At 43.3% G+C, this 20,210-nt stretch overlaps 1 protein-coding gene across 1 annotated transcript in view; it reads left to right on the top strand.

Moving 5' to 3' along the window:
* mecp2 (methyl CpG binding protein 2) overlaps window positions 1-17,842 on the top strand; it is a 33,521-nt gene extending 15,679 nt beyond the window's left edge. Inside the window, exon 3 of the mRNA XM_061256965.1 lies at window positions 4,833-17,842. Coding sequence (XP_061112949.1) covers window positions 4,833-6,291 — 1,459 coding nt within the window. The 3' untranslated portion in view covers window positions 6,292-17,842. The remainder of the gene's footprint in view (window positions 1-4,832) is intronic.
* Window positions 17,843-20,210: the final 2,368 nt, after the last annotated feature.

Here is a 20,210-nt window from a genome sequence, read left to right as displayed (position 1 = left end):
ATCATGCAAGAAGTGCAGTTTGTGCAATACCACGTTGAGTCTACCTCAACTGGAGTGCTTAAGACAACACTTTCTTTCTATTCAAGTTGTTTAGTCTGCTAGTGTGTGATGCATGTCATTGACCTGCTTCTTAATTTTAAAATAACCAAGTTTGCACTTAAGCTCTAATATTTGTACAATAACCTATTTATCTAGAAGAGAATCTTGCTCACCACCAAGTTTTCTCTGGCAACAATTCAAGCCAAATTACGTTTCTGTAAGAGTTGGCTGGGTGAGATTTAACAATATTTTGTACTCCTTTACTTCAGAAATGATTCTTGTGATCTTTTAAATAAAAATGTTTTTATTTATTTTTTTAGCAAAGTCCTTTGGCCATTATTTAGCTAAATGCACTACTGTATCCTAGATTGTAATAATTTACTCCACGACTTTGTCCTGGTCTCGGTAGGGGACTAGTACTATGTCGAAGAGAGAATTTGGACAAACACTCCCCATTATGTAGAATATTTCTCATCACAAAGCATTTTCATCAGACCATTATTAAACTATGAACGCTACTAACTGGTGGCCCGCAAGAAAAATCTGGCCCCCAGCAATAGTTTTTGTCCCTCTAAATCCACTCCGCAAATATTTATTTTATTTGTTAAAATAAAAAATGACGTAGTGTGGACAAAGCTACTACTTTTCTCATATGTACTTTTCTCTTTTAGGTATCTGCGCTTCCACTGTCAAGTAATTGGTAGCTTAGTTAACTACAGAGAATTTCCCCAACACTGCCTATCCTGCAGTAGTCTAATTGTGATACACTGACCGCCTATACAACATATTCCCCAGAACCCACACCAATCAACAGAGATGCAATGATAATTCAACAGATATTTATCAGATTTATCAAATTTTTAAATTTTATTATATAGGCCTGCTGCACAGCAATGTGTCCATCATTTTATGTGCAGTTTATAATGTAGGCCTAATGATAAGATTATTAAGATTATAAATTGAGTGCCATGTTCTGCCCCACCAACTAGTAACTTGGGAAAACATTTAGCCCGAGGCCAAACGTATTTGCCGACCCCTGGCCTATCATCCACCTCCTTCCCTCAGTCATGTGCTCAGCCATCAGAATCCCAGACCATTACAGATGTGGGGAGGTGGATCCACAGGTCGATAACGTATACATTGCGCGTTCTGCAAAGTCTATCCCCACTGAAGCCTCCTCCGGGAGCCTCCTCGCTCCAACGAGCAGTTAATGCATTGGGTCACGCGGGGACCGAGGAGAGGAGGTCAGATGAAACAAGCCCTGGGTGTACATGCTTCCCAGACGTCAGCGATGCACTACATGCAGTGTCTGGGGGGGGAGGGGGGGAGAGGGGGAGAGAGACTGGGACGTAAGGTGCCGATGAGGTGTTGAGGTATTTCAGTCACATAGACCTGTCGCAGCCTGCCTGCATGTCTGGCACCTTCATGCCTCTTATGGATGGCTGAAGGCAAATAAGCTTTGGATGGCTGTTCCTGTGATTAAGCAGCTGTTCCAATTAGGCTGTTTGTACAAGTCTGTGCTGCACATTGCTGTTCTCAGTGGCGATGCGGCGCTTGCTGTGATTGGCTGCATATGTTGGATCAACGATGTAGTCCTGTGCCTGGGTGAATTACATATTTTCCTTAGGTTCTTTTTTTCCTTCTTTGCTTTCTTCCTTCCTCTTGGTTATTTTGTTGGTCTTGCAAATATGCAATTAGTTTTAAATGGTAAAATGAGAAAAGTTTAGTTAATATCACACAGCCGCACATGATTATTTTTTATATCTAAAGGCATAAGGACAGGATATTTTTGAATATTTAAAGTTTAACGACTTTGCAAATAACTTCCCGCCCGAAAAATCAGATGCTGTTTTTTTTATGTTCTGGAAAAGGTGTATGAGATCTGACGTTTAGAGCTTTGTGCTTTCTGGAATAATTATACCCCAGCGCTGTTTATTTATACATTTGACATTTACTAGGCTAAGTGACATGAAAAAAGATTACTTTAGTAATGCTGCGGACAAGCAGTATGTTGTATAAAATGATGTCTTGCATTTCTGCCATAAATTATGTAAATAGAGCTATATGTGATGTTATAATACCTTCGCCAGGACGCCTGAAGATTTGAACCGTTGCGCTGAAGAGTTTGCAGCCATTCTCCATTTTTTTAAAAATGATTGTGAGCAATCGTCAGGGGTCGCTTAACGTTTTCCGTGAAACATGGTTGATAAGTCTGAAAAGCTGAAAGCCATAAGAGAACCTTGCTGTCCTCACGAAAATGATCATTGGTTGTATTGTGGAGTAGCGTCACGACACTAGCTAAATTCCGGTCATGTGTGATTTTCGTTTATGACACCGTTGGTCGTCAAGAACTTTACACTGTTTGACCCGAGTACGCTACAGAATGCGGTTGTAATTAGCTTAAGGAACTGAGACTGGAGCGAGAAATTAATACATCGATAATTCAACGTTTCAGAATCAATGTAGGTCAAATGACCACCGGCCTATAAAATGCTCATTATTATTGAATAGTTATCGAATATCTTCTGAGTGACTGACTGTCCACAAAGGCGCTCAGCTGTAGTGCAGGCTTCTTGCCACCTAAAGTCACAAGTTTCAGCTCAGCATGCGGTTTGGCGATTTCTTGACTGTGACAGGAAGTTCGCAGTTCATTTTCAGTACTGTGCTGCTCTGTGACTACGAGTAGCACACTGCTGACCCGAGAGAAACAGAGCGGATGATTCTGAACGATATGGGCGCTTGGAGGGAGGGAAATTTTTTCAACACTTTTCAGGGGATCTTCACAATCCTGCGCCTGTGTAGATTAGAAGTAGGTTATAGCAATATGAATGCCTTTTCCTGGCACAGGAAACTTGTATTTCTGAATGTGGTTTTCCCCCAACCAATTTTTAAAAATTATTTTAATGTTAAGCATTTTGTATTCAAATTCTGCACGAAATGTGCTTTATACATACATTTTGATTGATAGTAGTTATAATTATGGCTCCAGACACTGAATCTGCTGAAACGCTATTGTTTTTTGTCAAATTCTTTTTTTATTCTTTCTCATCTTTGGTGCAGGGGCCGGGTTTACTGAACGCTGGACATTCGTTTAGATCGCTGATTTCTTGCTTCGTAGTGCAGACTGGCTAATATGTGGCGCTCTAGTGCTCATGACTGTAAAATTACAATTCTGTACTCCAGTTCACCAAGGGGTTCAGAACTTATTCCTCTCCCTTTGGGGAAGACATTCACCCGAAAAGTGGTTGTAAACGAGATGTAACAGTGTAGTGTGTGTTGTTAGGGGCGACATGGCTCAGGCACTAAGAGCAGTCGTCTGGCATTCGGAGGGTTGCCGGTTCGATCCCCCGCCCGGGCTGTGTCGAAGTGTCCCTGAGCAAGACACCTAACCCCTAAATGCTCCTGACGAGCTGGTTGGCGCCTTGCATGGCAGCCAATCGCCGTTGATGTGTGAGTGTGTGTATGAATGGGTGAATGAGAAGCATCAATTGTACAGCGCTTTGGATCAAGGCGCTATATAAATGCCAACCATTTACTATTTGTTGTAATGGTAGTGGTATGTACGGAGATGTAACAGCGGTCGTGTGTGTTGTTGTAATGGTAGTGGTATGTACGGAGATGTAACAGTGTAGTGTGTGTTGTTGTAATGGTAGTGGTATGTACGGAGATGTAACAGTGGTAGTGTGTGTTGTTGTAATGGTAGTGGTATGTACGGAGATTTAACAGTGGTAGTGTGTGTTGTTGTCATGGTAGTAGTATTTACGGAGATGTAACAGTGTTGATTGTGCAGAGGTGTTTCTTTAATCTCGTTCACTGACTCCATGTTTGTGAAACCGTGTGGAGCCCTGACCAGACAGCAGTGATAAACGGGTGCGTGGAGGTTCAGAAAAGCCTTCCTCCACTCCGCCCCCACCCTCACAGCCTGTAAATCACCTGCATGAGCTGTGAAATGTAGCGGTAATGATTTAGGCTGTTGTGATACAAGCTAGCGGTGTCAGAAGCCACAGAAGCGATTGTTTCCTGAGACTTATGGGGGGGGGGGGCCGAGATGGATGTGCTATTGAAGCCCTGATTGGACATGTGGAGTGTGGAGGGGGGGGCATATTGTGTTTCTGTGTATTCCCCTCGTGGGATCGGGGCGGGGGATGTGTGTGGACATTGTGGAGCGTGTTGCAGCAGGGGGTGGATTGTGGAGGCTATTGTTTGGAGGACTGATTGATGCTGGCAGGCTAATGTGGGGCAGTGTGACACGCACGCCACACTGGCCCATATTTCACACTATTCTTGGGTTGCACTGGCTGCCCTGCACGTCTCCCTCAGGAAGGACCCACCCCCCAAGGAAGGAACAAGCCAATGAAGGCAAGAAGAAAAAAAACATGCTGTATCTCTTTAGAAAAATCATTTGTTTTCTTTCACTGAATAGGGCTGTTCTGGTTTTCAACCCTGTTCCTGCAGATGTACCGTGTTGTAAGTTTTCACCCCAACCCAAACTAATCTAATTCCACAGCTAGCGATCTCATTGAGTTTCTTATCAGTCAAGGAGATCAAGAGAGTAGATCTCCAGGAACACCGTTGGGAACCACTGTTCAAAACATTATTGTGTACGTTTTAAATTCCTCCGTTCAGTTTTTTTGTAGATAACCGGGATTCGACAATCTGTGACCGAAGGTTCTAAGCTGGACTGGTTCTAATCTATTTCAGATAATTGGTTTATAGTGTAACGGGTGAAGTCTGAATGGACAGTTTGCTTCTGCGATTTCGTGAATATTAAGCAAATGTCATTTATTTTTCAGCCCAGAGGGGAAAGCCTTCCGCTCCAAAGTGGAGCTGATTGCGTACTTCCAGAAGGTAGGAGACACCTCCACCGACCCCAATGACTTTGACTTCACGGTGACGGGCCGCGGCAGCCCCTCACGCCGGGAGAAGAAGCCGCCCAAGAAGCCCAAGGTGGTGAAGCCGTCCGGCCGGGGCAGGGGCCGCCCCAAGGGCAGCGGGAAGGTGCGGCAGGCCACGGAGGGCGTGGCCATGAAGCGTGTGGTGGAGAAGAGCCCGGGGAAGCTGCTGGTGAAGATGCCCTTCACCCCGCCCAAGGCTGAGGTGGGCGGTCCCTCGGGGCAGGCCGCGGTTGCCAAATTGCGTCCGGGGCGCAAAAGGAAGTCCGAGCAGGGCCCGCAGGCCGCCCCGAAGAAGCGGGGCCGGAAGCCGGCGGCGGCGGCGGCGGCGGCCACAGTGGCGACGGTTTCCGTGGGAACCGCGGGCTCCAGCGCTCCCTACGCCGCCACGGTCGCCATGGCCGCCGAGGCCAAGAAGAAAGCGCTGAAGGAGTCTTCCACAAAGCCGGTGCAGGAGACGGCGCTGCCCATCAAGAAACGCAAGACGAGAGAGACTGTGGAGGAGCCCGAGCCCCCCCCTCCCGCGGCCCCCAAAACTGAGGCTGCCGTGGGCTCCCAGACGGGCTCGGGAACCAGACCGGGAACCGGGTCTGGAATGGGAACCGGTTCGGGAACGGGAACCGGGTCGGGAACGGGAACCGGAACGGGAACCGGGTCTGGAACGGGGTCCGGAACCGGAGTGGGTTCGGTAACGAGAATGGGGTCGGAAACAGGAACGGCTTCGGGAACAGGGTCGGGAACGGGCTCGGGAACGGGAATGGCGTCGGGAACGGGGACTAGTAACGTGGGCTCTCCCGGAGCGGCTGCAGCGGAGGCGGGGGAGAAGGGACAGAAGTTGCCAAAGAGCCCGGGGCGGAAGCACAAGGAGGCGTCTCCGGCGCCAGGCAGCGGGAGCGGGGGCGGGGCCAGCCACAAAAAAAAAGAGCGTTCACAGCAGCACAAACACCAACACCACCACCACCACCATCACCACCACCACCACCCACACTCGCCCCAGCCCCCGGCCCACGCACACCCGCACTCCCACAGCCTGGTCCGGAGGGAGGCTCCAGCACTGCAGGACAATGAGCCCCAGGACCTGAGCACCCCCAGGCCCTGCCCACCCGACGACAAGCCCCCGCTGCTGCCCCCTCGCAGAGAGCTGCCCCGCCCAGACAGCTGCCCCGCCCGGGAGGCCCTCACCAAGACTCACCCCCCGCCCCTGCCCCCCGCGCCTGCCGACCTGAGGGCCAAGCACCGGGCGGGGGAGGGGGGCGAGGGCCGAGAGGTGAAGGGCATCGTGCCCCCAGCGGCAGTGCCCAGGCCTGGGCGAGAGGAGGCGGTAGAGTCCCGGACCCCAGTGAGCGAACGAGTGAGCTGACTGACGTAGCCCCCAGAGCACAGGGAGCTTAGATAGAGAGGGCAGCCAATTTTTTGAGAAAAACAAACAAACAAAAAAAAAAAAGACACAAAAAAAAGTGTGTGTACATATATGTGTATATATGTTTATATGTATATACATGTGTGTGTGTATATATATGCACATATATACATATATGATATGATAAAACAAAAGGCAGCTGTTGTGTCTTGTTCTTTCTGTGGGTTGGGCTGTTTAACCAACAATGATGACATAAGAAAACAAAAAAAAAAAAACAGATTTTGCTTCCTGATTAAATTTGCAGGTTTTTTCCCCAAAATGTTTATTACCTTTTTTCTTTTTTCTTTTGAAGACTTTCACCCACCTTGACCAGTTGTACCTTTGTCAAAGCTTCAATAATTTGGAGGGTCGGCAAGGGCATCTTTTAGAAAAATGCTTTGGAGTCATATTTTTGTGGTTTGAATCTGTAAAATGTCAACTGATCCACATGTTATCGGTGTCTCTTCATCACGTTGCGTTCTCTGTTTTATAGCTGGCTATTAAGGGACAGAGATAAGGACAAAAATGATCTTCGGAAATGTGAATCATTCTTGCCTGGCGACATGCGTGTTTAAACGATTTGTGGGAGATTGTTGTCCTGCGTTACTATCCGAATATCGACCATAGATTTTTCTTTTACACAGTGTCACCCATTTGTATTCTCTCCTGGCAAACAGAATATGATTCTTGATGTGTGAAAATGCACCTCCAAGTCTTTGTTAACCAGGGATTTTCCAATATTTTGTGGATTCTTCGCTGTTAGGAATGTCTTCTTCCGTGATGAATAGAATCGCAGCCTTATGTGGATTGAGTATTAGGACTATTTTATGTAAATATAATTCTTGCCCTGTTCCATTTCCATTGAAGCTTTGCACAAAGAAAAGGTTTTTTGTTTTTGTTTTTGTTTTGTTCTTTAAGCCACAGGCAGATAGGAACTTCCTAACAGGTGATGATGGTCGATGATGTCTGGGGATCCTTCCATTATCTAAGACTCGATGACGAGCTTCCATTTAAATGCCTTTTTTTAACACGGTGACTGCAGCATTAGCTTGAAATAACACACATGTTAGGCAGTTGTACTTGTTTTTTTTTTTCATAAGGAGTATGGTCTCTGGGAGCAGGGGAATATGAGCACCTGGAGTCATGGTTTAATGAAGGGAGTGGATGAGGTCAGCACGGCAGAGCACGAATGCTGTGTGGAAGGTGTGGAGTAGTGACAGAGCTGAGGGGAAGCAAGCACACCTTAAATATGAATCAGTAATCCTGTGACATAGATTTGTTTGTGGGCTGAGGTGAAGCTCCAGTTTCGAGCCCTAGATCTCACACATGCAGGGGAGAAGACGTGTCTGGGATTCTGGCTCTAAGACGTAGTTTTCTGGAGCAGCTGCAGAAGCAGGGGTTTAGCTGGCGGTGCCGGTGTTGAAGCCTGAAGAAAAGTCTTCCACGTCTGGCCGGAGTGCAGGACAGAGTGTAGCGTCCAGCCTACGCTGCGCTGTGACCTCGCCTCCACTAGGGGTCTCTGTCTGTTCTTCCCCTTGGACACGCGTCTTCTCTATGGGGTCAATTACGGACTGGCTTTGGGGAGAGAGAGCATTGAACCAGTCTCTGCTGTCATGACTTCCATGTAAGGTGACAGTTTGCTGAAAAGTGCAGTAATGGACACGTTTTACAGCGGCTCTTTCAAAGGCTGGTTCATGTGCCAAAAGTACTTTTTGTCCATTTGCCAAATGAAAGTGAGGGGGTGACTGCCTACTGCCCCGAGAGCCAGTGGGGACTCAGATGCAGTGTGGCAGCTGAGGGAAGTCAGGCTCTTGGTCCTGAGGGTGAAGTGTGCCTCGATTGCTCCAGAGAACTAGGGCTCCAGCTCTGCAGAGCTGTACTGTACCTTCAGGAGAAGGGAAAACGTCTGCATTTCATGACTGCCTGGAAAATGTCTCTGCCTAGCAGACCGGGTGCTGCTTTTTACGTGGACTTGAGACCCCACGGGTTGTGATTCTAATGCGAACCCGTTTCGCCACGGGCTGTTGCATTGTGGGGTTTTCACAGTTTGGTGAAGCAGGACTCAGTGTGCCTGCTGTACTGCAGTAGGTCTGAGCTCAGTGCTATAATGGTGCCCAGGCTATTTTTTCATTATTTGATGAATTTATTCATTGAGAAAATTGTGAGGGTGTCTCTAAATCCCATGTGAATCACGGTTGTTGTCGTCTCTCAGAATTGGCTGTATTCCCCAGTAATCTCACATCTCCCCCTTTAACTGCTGACTCTCACCTTTCGAACCGCTGGCTTTAACCCGGCTAATCAACGCCTTGCCTTTGGCCTTTGTCCTGACGAGCGCCTGGGCCTACACAGCCCCTCTACCTTGTTAGGGCCTTTATTTCACTGTCTGGGTTCCAGGAGGCAGAATTTATGTTCCATTCGGAGACGCTGGCGAAATGTCAGGAGAGGGTCATTGAGTTTCACCGAGCAGTTTGAGCGGGGAGATCTGCAGACTCTTGGCTAAGAATGTTACATCAGCAGCCAGCACTCCAGGGGATTTAACTCTACTTTGGCATCCCAGATGCAAGGGGGGACAGGACTGCGGGACTGTGGGGCCAGGGTGGCTCTATATTAAGGCTGCCTAATGCAAGTACAGTCCCTGCCGGGGTGCGCACGGGTGGACAGCTTGCTGAAGGGTTGTCTCGGTGTTTGTGCTTTCCCCTCTCACTCTTTAACGTGATGGCTTTATTGGCTGCTCATCCACCCCTCCATTTACGCTGCTTTTCCACTCATCTTGCCTGCTCCTGCTCGTGTTTCTGGGCTGAGTCCCGCTGCGTCCCACTGCCAGGAGAGGAAATATAAGAATTAGTTGACTACAGTGCTACTCAAAGTCGATTCAAATATGAATATTAATATTATCTTTTTCCCATGAATGTGTACTTGCATACCACTGAACTCAGCCCCTGAATATAAGTCACTCTTTGTCACTTCCTGTGAATTACACGTACACAAAAAGAGCAGACCTGAGTTGAGTGTTGGCTGCACATGAACGTGTTCAGACTCTTGCACACAACCATGGGCTCAGTAATGAGTTGTGCTGAAGGAAGGCTTGAGTCTTGGACCGTAATCATGTCACATTCACCCTTCCTCTATTTGGTATTGATGATGACTGTTCCAACTTAGTTTTTCCCTAATACCTTCCACATGCTTAGAGAGTCTCTTTAGTTTTGAAGATGTCAGTTTGAACTCATGCATATGTACAAGTACCCTCGGGGTTGTTCTAGAATGTTATAACTTGCATTTTTTGAATATACAGGGTGATTTCTTTTTCTTGCATATTTATCCTGAAATGATGTTTGATGATGAACCCAGGTTGAGAGTATTGGAAATACTCCCATTGATAATCCCAAAGACATCATCTCAAATACCGGAATCCACTCAAGGAAGTTCTTGTGTGTCGTTTATTTTCAGATTATTTATGAAAAGGTTGCATTATTAATGTGTTTTTTAATCACTTTTTTTTTTAACACTTTTTTTTTTTTGTTGTTTAGCCACCTTATGTTAAACAAAATGAAACTATGGAAAAAGTGATTACATGCCTAAAGATCACTGGCCCTTCCCTGTTTCAGCAGACAGGCTGTTGATTCACCCGACATCACACGCACTGATTTTTATTTCATGTCCGGAGGTTGAGACCTGTACAATATTCCAGTACTCTCTGTTTGCATGTTCTCACGCTCAGATAATTTCTCAGTTTAATTGTGACGATGGCTATTATGAGCTAAATAGGTTTAGTTTTCAGTAATTATCCCAAACTGCAGATTAAAAAAGAAAATGTGTAGCATAAAAACATTATGCACGCTAAAACGAAAAAAAAAAATGCTTTGCCAATTCCACAGTTCATTCCACACCTGTGAGTTTGTGTGATTATTTCATTCAAATGGTGGCCATTATGCAACTGTGTTTGCATACTGTAGGCAATGTGTGACATCTGCTTCCATATATATACTGAACCCTGTGGCTTGAACAGTTTCAGAAGCAGGTCTCGGGGGATATTTTTGCTAAATGCACACACATACTCACTCACACTCACACACACACACACACACACACACACACACACACACACACACACACACACAAAGTTGAATGACAAGCCGTGTTAATGCTGTACCAATTTAACTTTTTATCTGACCCAAACATTTCTGGAATAATCCCAAAAACAGAACATCTGCTTCTATGTCACATTTTAATCAGATTAAAATAAGAAGTTCTTTTACTATTAGATATTTCTATTACTTTTAGTATTTTGGAGGTCTGGCTGTCATGAGATATGGAATGACTGCTCACTTGAAAGTTAAAAAGAAAATAAAAAAAGAAGGAGGAAAAAAAAAGCCCTTAAATGTCAGGCATCTGTGAGCTTATCTTTGACATGGAATATTCTAGAGGGAATTGTCATTGGAAAATGTGGTCCACTTCAATTTAAATGTTTTTTGTGGAAACCTCCAGTTAAAAAGGTCTGTATTTGATAAGAGATAGATCGAGAGAAGAGAGCGGATACATGTGATGTGAAAGTGGCACTAGAAGTCTTTTTTTCAAAAGGGATTCATTTGTGTAATAATACAGTTTACAGTTGTTTGGACACAAGAAAAGCGCATGTTGCTGCCGTCAGCCTTTGTGTTAATTATTCCTCCCGTCTGTAATCAAAATGGGGTTTAAACAAGCTGAAGAAAGGCGACAGTTCCAAAGGGGGCACTGCCTCCCCCGTGCTGGAGCTGGGAGAGTGAATGCCCCTTTAACCTTGTGAATCACAAATGCACTCCCCATCTCCATAGATACGGACGCAAAGTCCTCCACAGTCCGCTCTATTGGTGTTTGTATGAACATGTTGATATTAATGCGCTGTGTCATATTAACTGCAGTACTTCATCCGTATTTGGAGCAGGAATCATTGAGATGCGTCCTTACTTCTATCCCATTTCAAAAATAATAAATAGTAATTGCAAGCTGCACCTCCAAATACTAAATATTAATAGTGTGTATTGAGAGGGATAAAGAAAAATAACGCATAACTACAAATGTAGCCCATGTACACAGACACAATGACCTCAGATTTAATTTACACACAGAAACATGCCATTGTGACTACATGCATACATACACTTAAATTCAATTTATACCCACATCAAAGACAGTATAAAGAACAGTGTCAATGCTCCTACAAATGCTACTGAATATGGAATGCACTAGATAGGAGAAATAATTTGTTTTCTGTGCTAAAATGGTCTTGTTTGAGAAATTGGTATTTAGATTTTAACACTTGCATGGCAATTCTAGAGAGTTCTATTTATTAGTGAGTTTTCTAAGACGTAGTTTAGAACAGTGTACAACGTTCATGCACCGATATCCTAAACGTCAAATACTCAGTAACATTCAGACTTTTTCTTTCTTCTTTTTTCTTTTTTTTTCTGTAGGAGTGGAAAGTGAATTTATAGAACAGCAAAACATTGACAATCTGAAGTGGAAGAGGGCAAATTAAACAAACAAAAAAAAGTTCACAATCTGAGATTTGTTTTACATGAACTTTGCTAAAATAAAATGCTATAAAAAATGGTTCACAGCCATGGGAAGAGAGCGAGTCTTCACATCCGTGATCGGGGCACTCGTTTAGCTGCCTCTCCTCCTCCAGCCTCCCTTCATTCCCCGCCCTGTCTATCAGGGCCGGGGTTATGGGAACAGAGCAGGTCTTCTTGCTGGAAAAGGGCTATGTAATATTAACACATCCTAAAGAACAGCAGGGGAACAGCGAAAATGCTAAGCCGTGACACACTGAACGGCCTGTAGGAGGCGGTGCTGGGTTTATCTTCCCCTGCCAGTCACGCCGTCTCCTCGCACCAGTGGAGCATCATCACGAGCACTCTCACCCCGGGGGTGTGACCCCTGACCCTGGATCCAGGAGCACGCCCCCGGTCTGAACTTAACCTGAGGAGGAGGCTGGAGGAAAGAGCAGCTAGGGCACTGACACAACACAGACCGAAAAACAATTCAGATCAAAAATACACAACCAAAAAACCTCCAGGCGTGAAGTCTTTGGGTGTTGTTTTTGCAATGTGTACCCCTGTGTGGCTTTGACATTTTGTCGGCCCTAAAAAAAACCAATTCCTGTAGAAAAGGGTGAAAAATACGCACAGCCTGGCTGCAAACTGAAGGGATAGTGCCTTGCTCTGGAGACTGACCTGGGTGATAGAAGTGGCCTTTGATTAAAGCTATCATCTCCTTTTCCCACGTTGGGCCTAAGATGGCCTCCTACCATACCGTCTTCTGCCCTCCACGTCCCCAGCTAATATGAGTTTCTGAAAGGACATTTTTTTTTGCTTTTGGTTTTTAGTCTACAAAGGCAAACACTGCTTGAGGAGGGACCGTCTGGGGTCAGGCAGGAATAGAAAGGGGTGATGTCAGTGATGTCATCTTAAGAGCAGACGAGGCTGGCAGATGAAGGGAGTGCTTAAGCACACGTGTCGGAGTAAAGCCAGTGGGGTTCCTTTATCTGTGTGAGCAGAAATGATGCTTATTATTGTGCCAGCTTAAACAGTGGTAAGAGTAGGCAGGGCCCCGAACCCTCTGCTCCACGCCTGGAGCACAAACTCCACAGCCTGCAGGGCCCACGTTCCGAGGCTGTGCGGTGAAGTTTTAGTTATTGGTGTTGTGTCCACTGGCTTTCATTTTCTGCATGTGTGTGATATGCCCCTGCCGGTTTTACCCCACGCGGCCTTCTGCTCCGTTTGGCCTGCAGCAGTTAGGCAGTAGATTGCCCGTCTCCTAACGCAGTCCAATATTCAGCAATATTCAGCGAAAGGCTTCGTTTGCCAAACGTAATGGTTTTCGGCTGCGCCTGTTCCCAAGGTCGGCGTCTCTGATAGGCGTTGCTGCTGCAGTCTCACACGTTTCAATGGAGTACAAAAACGTCACAGATTTCAGTGACCATTGTTTATCGAATACAAATTCAGGCTTTTAAATAAAAACCTACTGGAAATTCTGATCGGTTAGAGTTGACATTTAAGTACTTGTGAATTGATTCATTAACGAAGACTGTTACAAATCCCTTTGACTAAGAGTTTAAGTGTGTCAGTACTTATATAGCATAGCAATGTGTTGTATTGTGCCTTGAAGTTACTAGAATCTTTAAAGCTGACGCTTTTCCTCACCCAGAGTCCTGTCCTGTGTTTGCCTCCTATAAGCATTATGTGTCCTTTGCTGTTTAAGGAGTATAGGCCTAGGTCTCAGAATAGTTATTTTGTTTTGTTTTTATTTTACTTTTGTTTGCCTGCAGTTAAACAGACGAATGCATTCGGGAAGCAAGAAGTTTGCAAATCAGTTGTATTTCGGAAAAAGATTTTGACAAGGCAATAATGAACATGTCAGGACCAAGATCTTGTGATAGTTATTAATTACCATATATTGTGTCCTCATGTCACCTCAAAGGAAGTGGTTGGTTTGAGGGTGCCTCCTTAACTTAGACTTAAACGCAACACAGATTTTTGGTCATTGTTAGCCCGCCTTATACTTGCCAACCACACCTTTACATCCTTTGAATAAAGATGAATGTTTTAACCATGGCCAGTTGATGAATAGTAAGATTTAAAAGGAAAATGTGCACTTTATGAAATGTGTTACCTGGTGGGACACCCAATTATCTTTTGTATGTGTTTTTACATTCTTCCAAAGTTGTTTTTTAATTTTATATTATTCATTTTATTAAGTTATCCAAAAAGGGATGGCCTGTCCACTGTACCTGCAAAAATCATTTTATCAAAACAAATATTAAACCTGCATGTCAAAGGTCACTTGTCATTTGCCCGGCCAAGTCCTTGCCTTCCTGAAACTGAAAAATCACAGTTTCTGTCTGCTTTTATAGTAATATATTGTGTATTGTTTATCCTGTATGCGATATAAAATACAAACAAAAGAGAAAACAAAAACAGTTAATGGTTCAACCATATAAATAAATAACAACAAAAACAGACCTGCTACTCATGTAATATCTTTTTACAGAGGGGAAAACTAACCTTTTTGAGTTCTTTTACGGTTCTGGAAGATAACTACCTTTTGCGTATGGAAGCAGAATTGTACATGTAGCTGCTGTTGCCCTGGAGACAGACACGCACAAAAATCTTGGGACGCTATTGGCACAATGTAGCTGTGTTACCGGGCCTTATCTGATGCTGATGGGTGTGTGGAAACAGGAGGATCATGGGACTGTTCCCTTGCGGGAAGGGGGAGACGGGTGTAGCAGTTGGACCCTGCTGGATGCTGTGACCCTGGGGCCAGGTGGGGTGGACAGGGCCTGCCCCTTCCCCGGGCGTCGGAAGCACCCGCACACACCTGCGGGAGGAAGAAGGATTATAACCAATCCCAGCGCTTCCAGCCTCAGTTTAACAATTCTACCACTCAAACTGCTGGATCTAGGGGGCTGGGCCTTCGTCTGCTTCCCGCCTCCTTTTCGGATTGGACAGTTTCGGTAGCGAATCCTGTGTCTTCAGCACGCGAGACCCAAGGACTGCGTGACAGTGTGCTGGGAAAATGGAAGGACTCTGACCGACAGGTTCACTCCAGACTGGTAATGTGCGTAATGTAATGATGTGTGTGCATCTACAGCATCAACTCAAGTGGCCTTTGAAGTGTCTGTAACTGAAACAAACAAACAAAAAAAAAACAAAAAAAAAAGATTAGTTTTCCTCTTAAGTTGAAGTCTGGTTTCTGCATCCTTTTTCTTTTCAAGTCTGGTTAGGTGCAGGGCCAAAGAGGAGTGTGTTTTCAGTGTGTTTTTCTGTTTTTATTTTTTTCTAACAGCCACAGACGCAGCCCCCTCTCTCCCCCAGCCCTTAAGAGACAGCAGCTTTTACTGTACTGTAAGCAGCAGCCCCAGCTCTTTCTGAAGATCACATTTTTCCATTATTACGTAGCTGCAGCTGTTGAAGTAAACCCAAACGGTTCTTTGTGAATATCGCTACTTACGCACACATTTTTGTCACCGTTAGGATTGTGGACATGTGTCATTTTAAAACTTCAAACAAAATCACAAGCAGATTATTACTGAAGCCTCAAATGGATATTTCCACATTTGGCACTGTGCCCAAGGGGTTCCCGTTACATTTCTGTAGCAGTTACAGTTAGCAGTTTTCCTTCATGAATATATCAAGTGCTAGATTCACAGATTTGTTCAAATTATCAATGGATCTATGATTTCATCCTGTAGGGTCAATTCGGGTAATTTGTGACGTAGTTTCTGAAGTGTCACAATTAGCTGACTTCCCCCTATTTGATAAAGTTTATAGGGGGTTTGTGGAAATGTAATTTTATGAATCACTGCTACAGAAGTGGAGAGATGGCAGATCTTGCTTATTTTATTTTAAATTAAGTGGGAAGTAATTATGATGGCAGTGTAGTGAATCCCTCCATATCTTGCTTTGCAGCGGCAATCTCTCACCAAGGCCACATTGGCAGTTTGTCGACATTCCATTCACTTTTTAATTCTAATTGGACCAAATACACCCCGTATAAGTTTCAAGTTTCCCTGAATTCAAGTGGCAGCCCCTGGCACATTTGATGTTATTTCTTAAGCTGTACAGTATAATACATATTTATGTCTGTGAATCTAGCATATAAGAAGTATGTGAGATGCCTGCAATGTATTTATACTTGAAGAGAGGACAATACTCAGTACTAGGTCTTAGTACTGGAACCTCTCGGAAATATTTGAAAACTTTGTGATGCATAGATGTCAAACTTCTTTGAAAAAGAATGGCCATTGGTGTACAAAATATAGGAATACTCTACTTAAACAGTTGCAGCAACGGTATGGACAAAGTGGGAAAAGTATATTCTGGAGTATTTACTGCAAGGAATGAGGTTAAAGTGATACATTTGCTCAAATTGAGTAGCTAGTCCTGAAGCTTGCTTCCCTCTACACTTAATGTTGCTTAGATACTCCTCAGAGTGCAAAACGGAGAGGCTGTCTCCCTCCCTGTGGGGACTGGCCGTATCTCCTCAGTACGCCTCTCCTCAATGGGCAGCCCTTGTGACTCAGAGAGGTAGAAGGAGCTTCTGAAACATTGATCCTGATGTCTCCTGACATCGCGGGCTGTGCTGACGTATAGAATAGGACTTCCTGGTTCCTGTCGTTTCCTGTTTCACAGACTTGTTAAAGAGAGCAGAGTGCAGAGCCAGTGGGCTGAGCCTCACTGATGTCTATATTAAATATATTAATATGCTGTAGAGATGAGCAGCGGGTTTGAGACAGGTGTGGCATGCCTGTGTGTGGGTATCCAGGCAACAGGTCTGGTCACTGCGCCTCAGTGAGGCCTGTCCCCCAGAGCACTCAAACACAGGGCCACATCTTTCTCCGCTCCTGTGGAGGAAACCATTCACTGGCTGTATATACATACTGTACATGCATACATAAATGTTTCTTCAAACGTTCATTACTTTTAGTAAAGGAAATTGTTTTTTAAACTTAGTTTTTTATTTTTTATTGTCTTGCTGTTTAATAGGATATTTGCACTTTTACAGATGTATATTGTCTTAGTTGTGTTACTCAACTATTCAACTGTTTTTATTTCTTCATACAGTATATATAATTTAGTGTGGCTACAGTAACCAGATTGAATATTTAGTTACACAATATATACTTAAGTATATACTGTATCTTACATTATGTTACTGAGGATTGCAACTATTGGGGTCTATGTTTTTTTTTTTTTTTTTAATCCAAAGTCGTACAATTAAATCTCCTGTAAGACTTTAGTTTCTTTTTGCGCGTTGAACTTTTTGGCTGACAAGCTGAAAAATAACAACAAATATGAATATGCTACTGTGCGTCATAGCTCCTTTTCTGTCATAATGGGGGAGGAGACACCTTAATCATGACATCTCTGCTTCTTTCCGTTTCCTTCTCGCACCTTTTCATCTTATTTTATGGTCGGAATTTCACACCCAAGGGATTGGAAAGTTTTCACGGGCTGTAGACAGGGACCCATTAACACATTGCTTTTGATGAGAATATCCCAATGATTTCCACAACTAGGATTTCAGATATTAAATTATTAGCTTTTACTGTATAATACTACGCAAGCAAAAAATAAATACCTCCAGGTTTAGTCTGTATTGTATGGAATGCGTATTCTAGCGTTTATGAAATGCTCTCATGAACCCCCTAATTCACCATCCTGTTAAGTGCATTCGTATAAACAGCATGTCAATTAATTCATAAGAACAGCAGACTTCACACAGTGCTGACTGCAGCTTTTCAGGACTGGTGAGTATGATAAAACAGCAATAGCCCAGTGAGTGATTTATACTGTGATTGATCGTTTCTCTCCATCTTTTGAGTTTTTTATTTTATTTTTATTTTTTACGTTTCCATGTCTCTGGAATGTCATGAAATCAAACCCCTCTGTTATGCCCTCAGTCGATGACTAAAGTCTGTACCAAAAAGTTAGAATCAGTGTTGTATTAATAAACCCATTTCTTACCCGTTCTTGTTCTGTAAATTAGTATGTCTGCAATGAACACTTCTTCAGACCTCGTATTATAAACATACATAAATATTCTTCAGTAATTGTAATGTCCATTGTATTATTGTATGTATTGTAATTAAGTTATTATGAATTATCATTACACCTGGTAATTGTCAACAGGTGTATCCAGAGAAGCACCACTACAATGGTGCCGCATTTTTAACCTGTGAATCTATTCTATAAATTACATTATTTATGTTGAGGTCATCTGTTTGAGCAGGAAACATAGTTCTGCTTGGTTTACAATAGCATTTTTCAAATTCTATAAGCCAGTCATCTCACATTTACTATCTCCCACCCACAATTTCCATCGTGTGGGTCAGCCTAGCACTCCTATATTCAGCTACTTGCATCGCCATTCATTTACTTTTTTTTAAAATATATATATCACCATTTATTTATCTCACTATATCTGGAAATTTAAAAAATAATAATTGTGTTGGTTATGAATCAAACACTGTTTGTGCCTGTAAGTACAATCTAGTTGGAGTTTTTTTTTTTTGTGCTTCCACATATGAATCAGACACACTTCCAACAAGTGACATTGATGAGAGGAGATGTACAGACCACAGTGACTAAACAGTTTTATTTCATTCTGACAGTGAGCCTTCTCCAGAATGAGTCAACAGAGTAGTTCTGAAGGTGAAAGCTACTTGGTAATGATTTGTCATAAGGTCCACAATTTTCTCCTCAAGACTGGATCGGACTCACGTTTTCAAAATGTCATCTGAAATTTCAGGCAGAACAGTGAAAACGGACCAAAACACACATTTTATTATTTAGATATGGTTATTATCACGGTTGAGAGGACACAAGTTAACTTCTTGTCGCAACTTTATTTTTAATGTCGTTTATTTTGAAGTCTCCATGTCATTTATCTTAGAATATACATTTTAAAACATAGAAATGTGTTTGAAGTAAGTTTATATTAATATATAAATCCTAATAATAATTTGGGGGTATGAATTACTTTTATTCTCATGGTGTGGGGGTTTACTTCTCCATAACCATACCCTACACTACAGTCCTTCCAGACACCTACAGTCTCCTGGCTATCATCAGTAAGAGATGAGCCAGGTGGAGGGCTCCTGTAGCCTGCGGTGTAGTTAGTGGATTAGGATGTTTTATTTGGCTAGGTCAGCATTGTTTGGCTAGGTAAGCGGTTCATGGATTGCTCATGCATTTGCGTGCTGTGGTACTACGATTAAAAATATCTATTTTTAAATAAATAATCTTATCCCTGGTATGGGTATGCACTTTGCACTTTGTTGTACGTAGCTCTCGATAAGAGCGTTTGCCAAATGCCATTCATGTAGAACATTTGTACTTGCTAGTGGGTGAAAACATTATTATTTTTTTTTACAAGGATTTTATTTTTGTGAAATTAAGCAAAATGGTCAACACACACCAAAAATAGAAAATAGAAAATTGACCTACTCACTGTCCAATCCTGTGACCGAAAAACTCATCTGTTCTGCCCAGAATTTGTACAAAATATGTCCACTGTAAAACTGAAGATTGGATATGCTTTTATCAAGGTAAGTAAAGAGGCTTCAGACACAAATAGGGTAATTGCAGCTGACTGCTTATACACTGAGTGAGCACTTTGTTAGATATTTATTAGACTTTTTAATTGGTTTTTATTGGTCTTCTGCTGCTGTAGCCTATCCACTTTGAGGTTTGACACATTGTGTGTTCAGAGATGCTCTTCTGTATACCACTTTCGTAATGTGTGGTTATTTGCGTAACTGTCACCTTCCACCAGTCTGACCTCATTAACATTGCTTTTTTGCCTGCAAAACTGCTGCTCACTTGATTTTTATTTTTATTTTTTTGCACCATTGTCTGCAAATTAAAGAGACTGTTCTGCATGTAAATCCCAAGTGATCAGCAATTTCTGAGATACTCAATCCACCCTGTCTGGCACCGATCATTCCGTGGTCAAAGTCACTTAGATCACATTTCCTCCCCATTCTGACATTTGGCCTGAAAAACAGCTGAACCTCTTGACCATGTCTGCATGCTTTGATGCATTTAGTCGCTGTCACATAATTGGCTGATTAAATATTTAGTGGTGTACAGGTCTACCTAATAAAGTGGTCGTTGAGTGTATAAAACCAGTATAGGTTACAGAAAAAGAAGCAAGAAGTACAGGGTCTACCTTCTTCCATTTCTCTCCTCAGACTTTGCATATTTGAACTCATAAGGTCAGTGAACTATCCCCTAAATAAACTTAGACATATAAAACAAGTTTTATTTGAGGTAGACATTGTTTAAAGATGAGGTGTGTCAAAATCAACTGTTTGGTACATTGTTAAGAAGCAAGAA

Source organism: Conger conger, chromosome 10 (assembly GCF_963514075.1).
Source record: "Conger conger chromosome 10, fConCon1.1, whole genome shotgun sequence".
Lineage (NCBI taxonomy): Eukaryota > Metazoa > Chordata > Actinopteri > Anguilliformes > Congridae > Conger > Conger conger.
The sequence above is the reverse complement of the archived record's forward strand: the minus strand, read 5'-3'. Positions and strand labels throughout refer to the sequence as shown.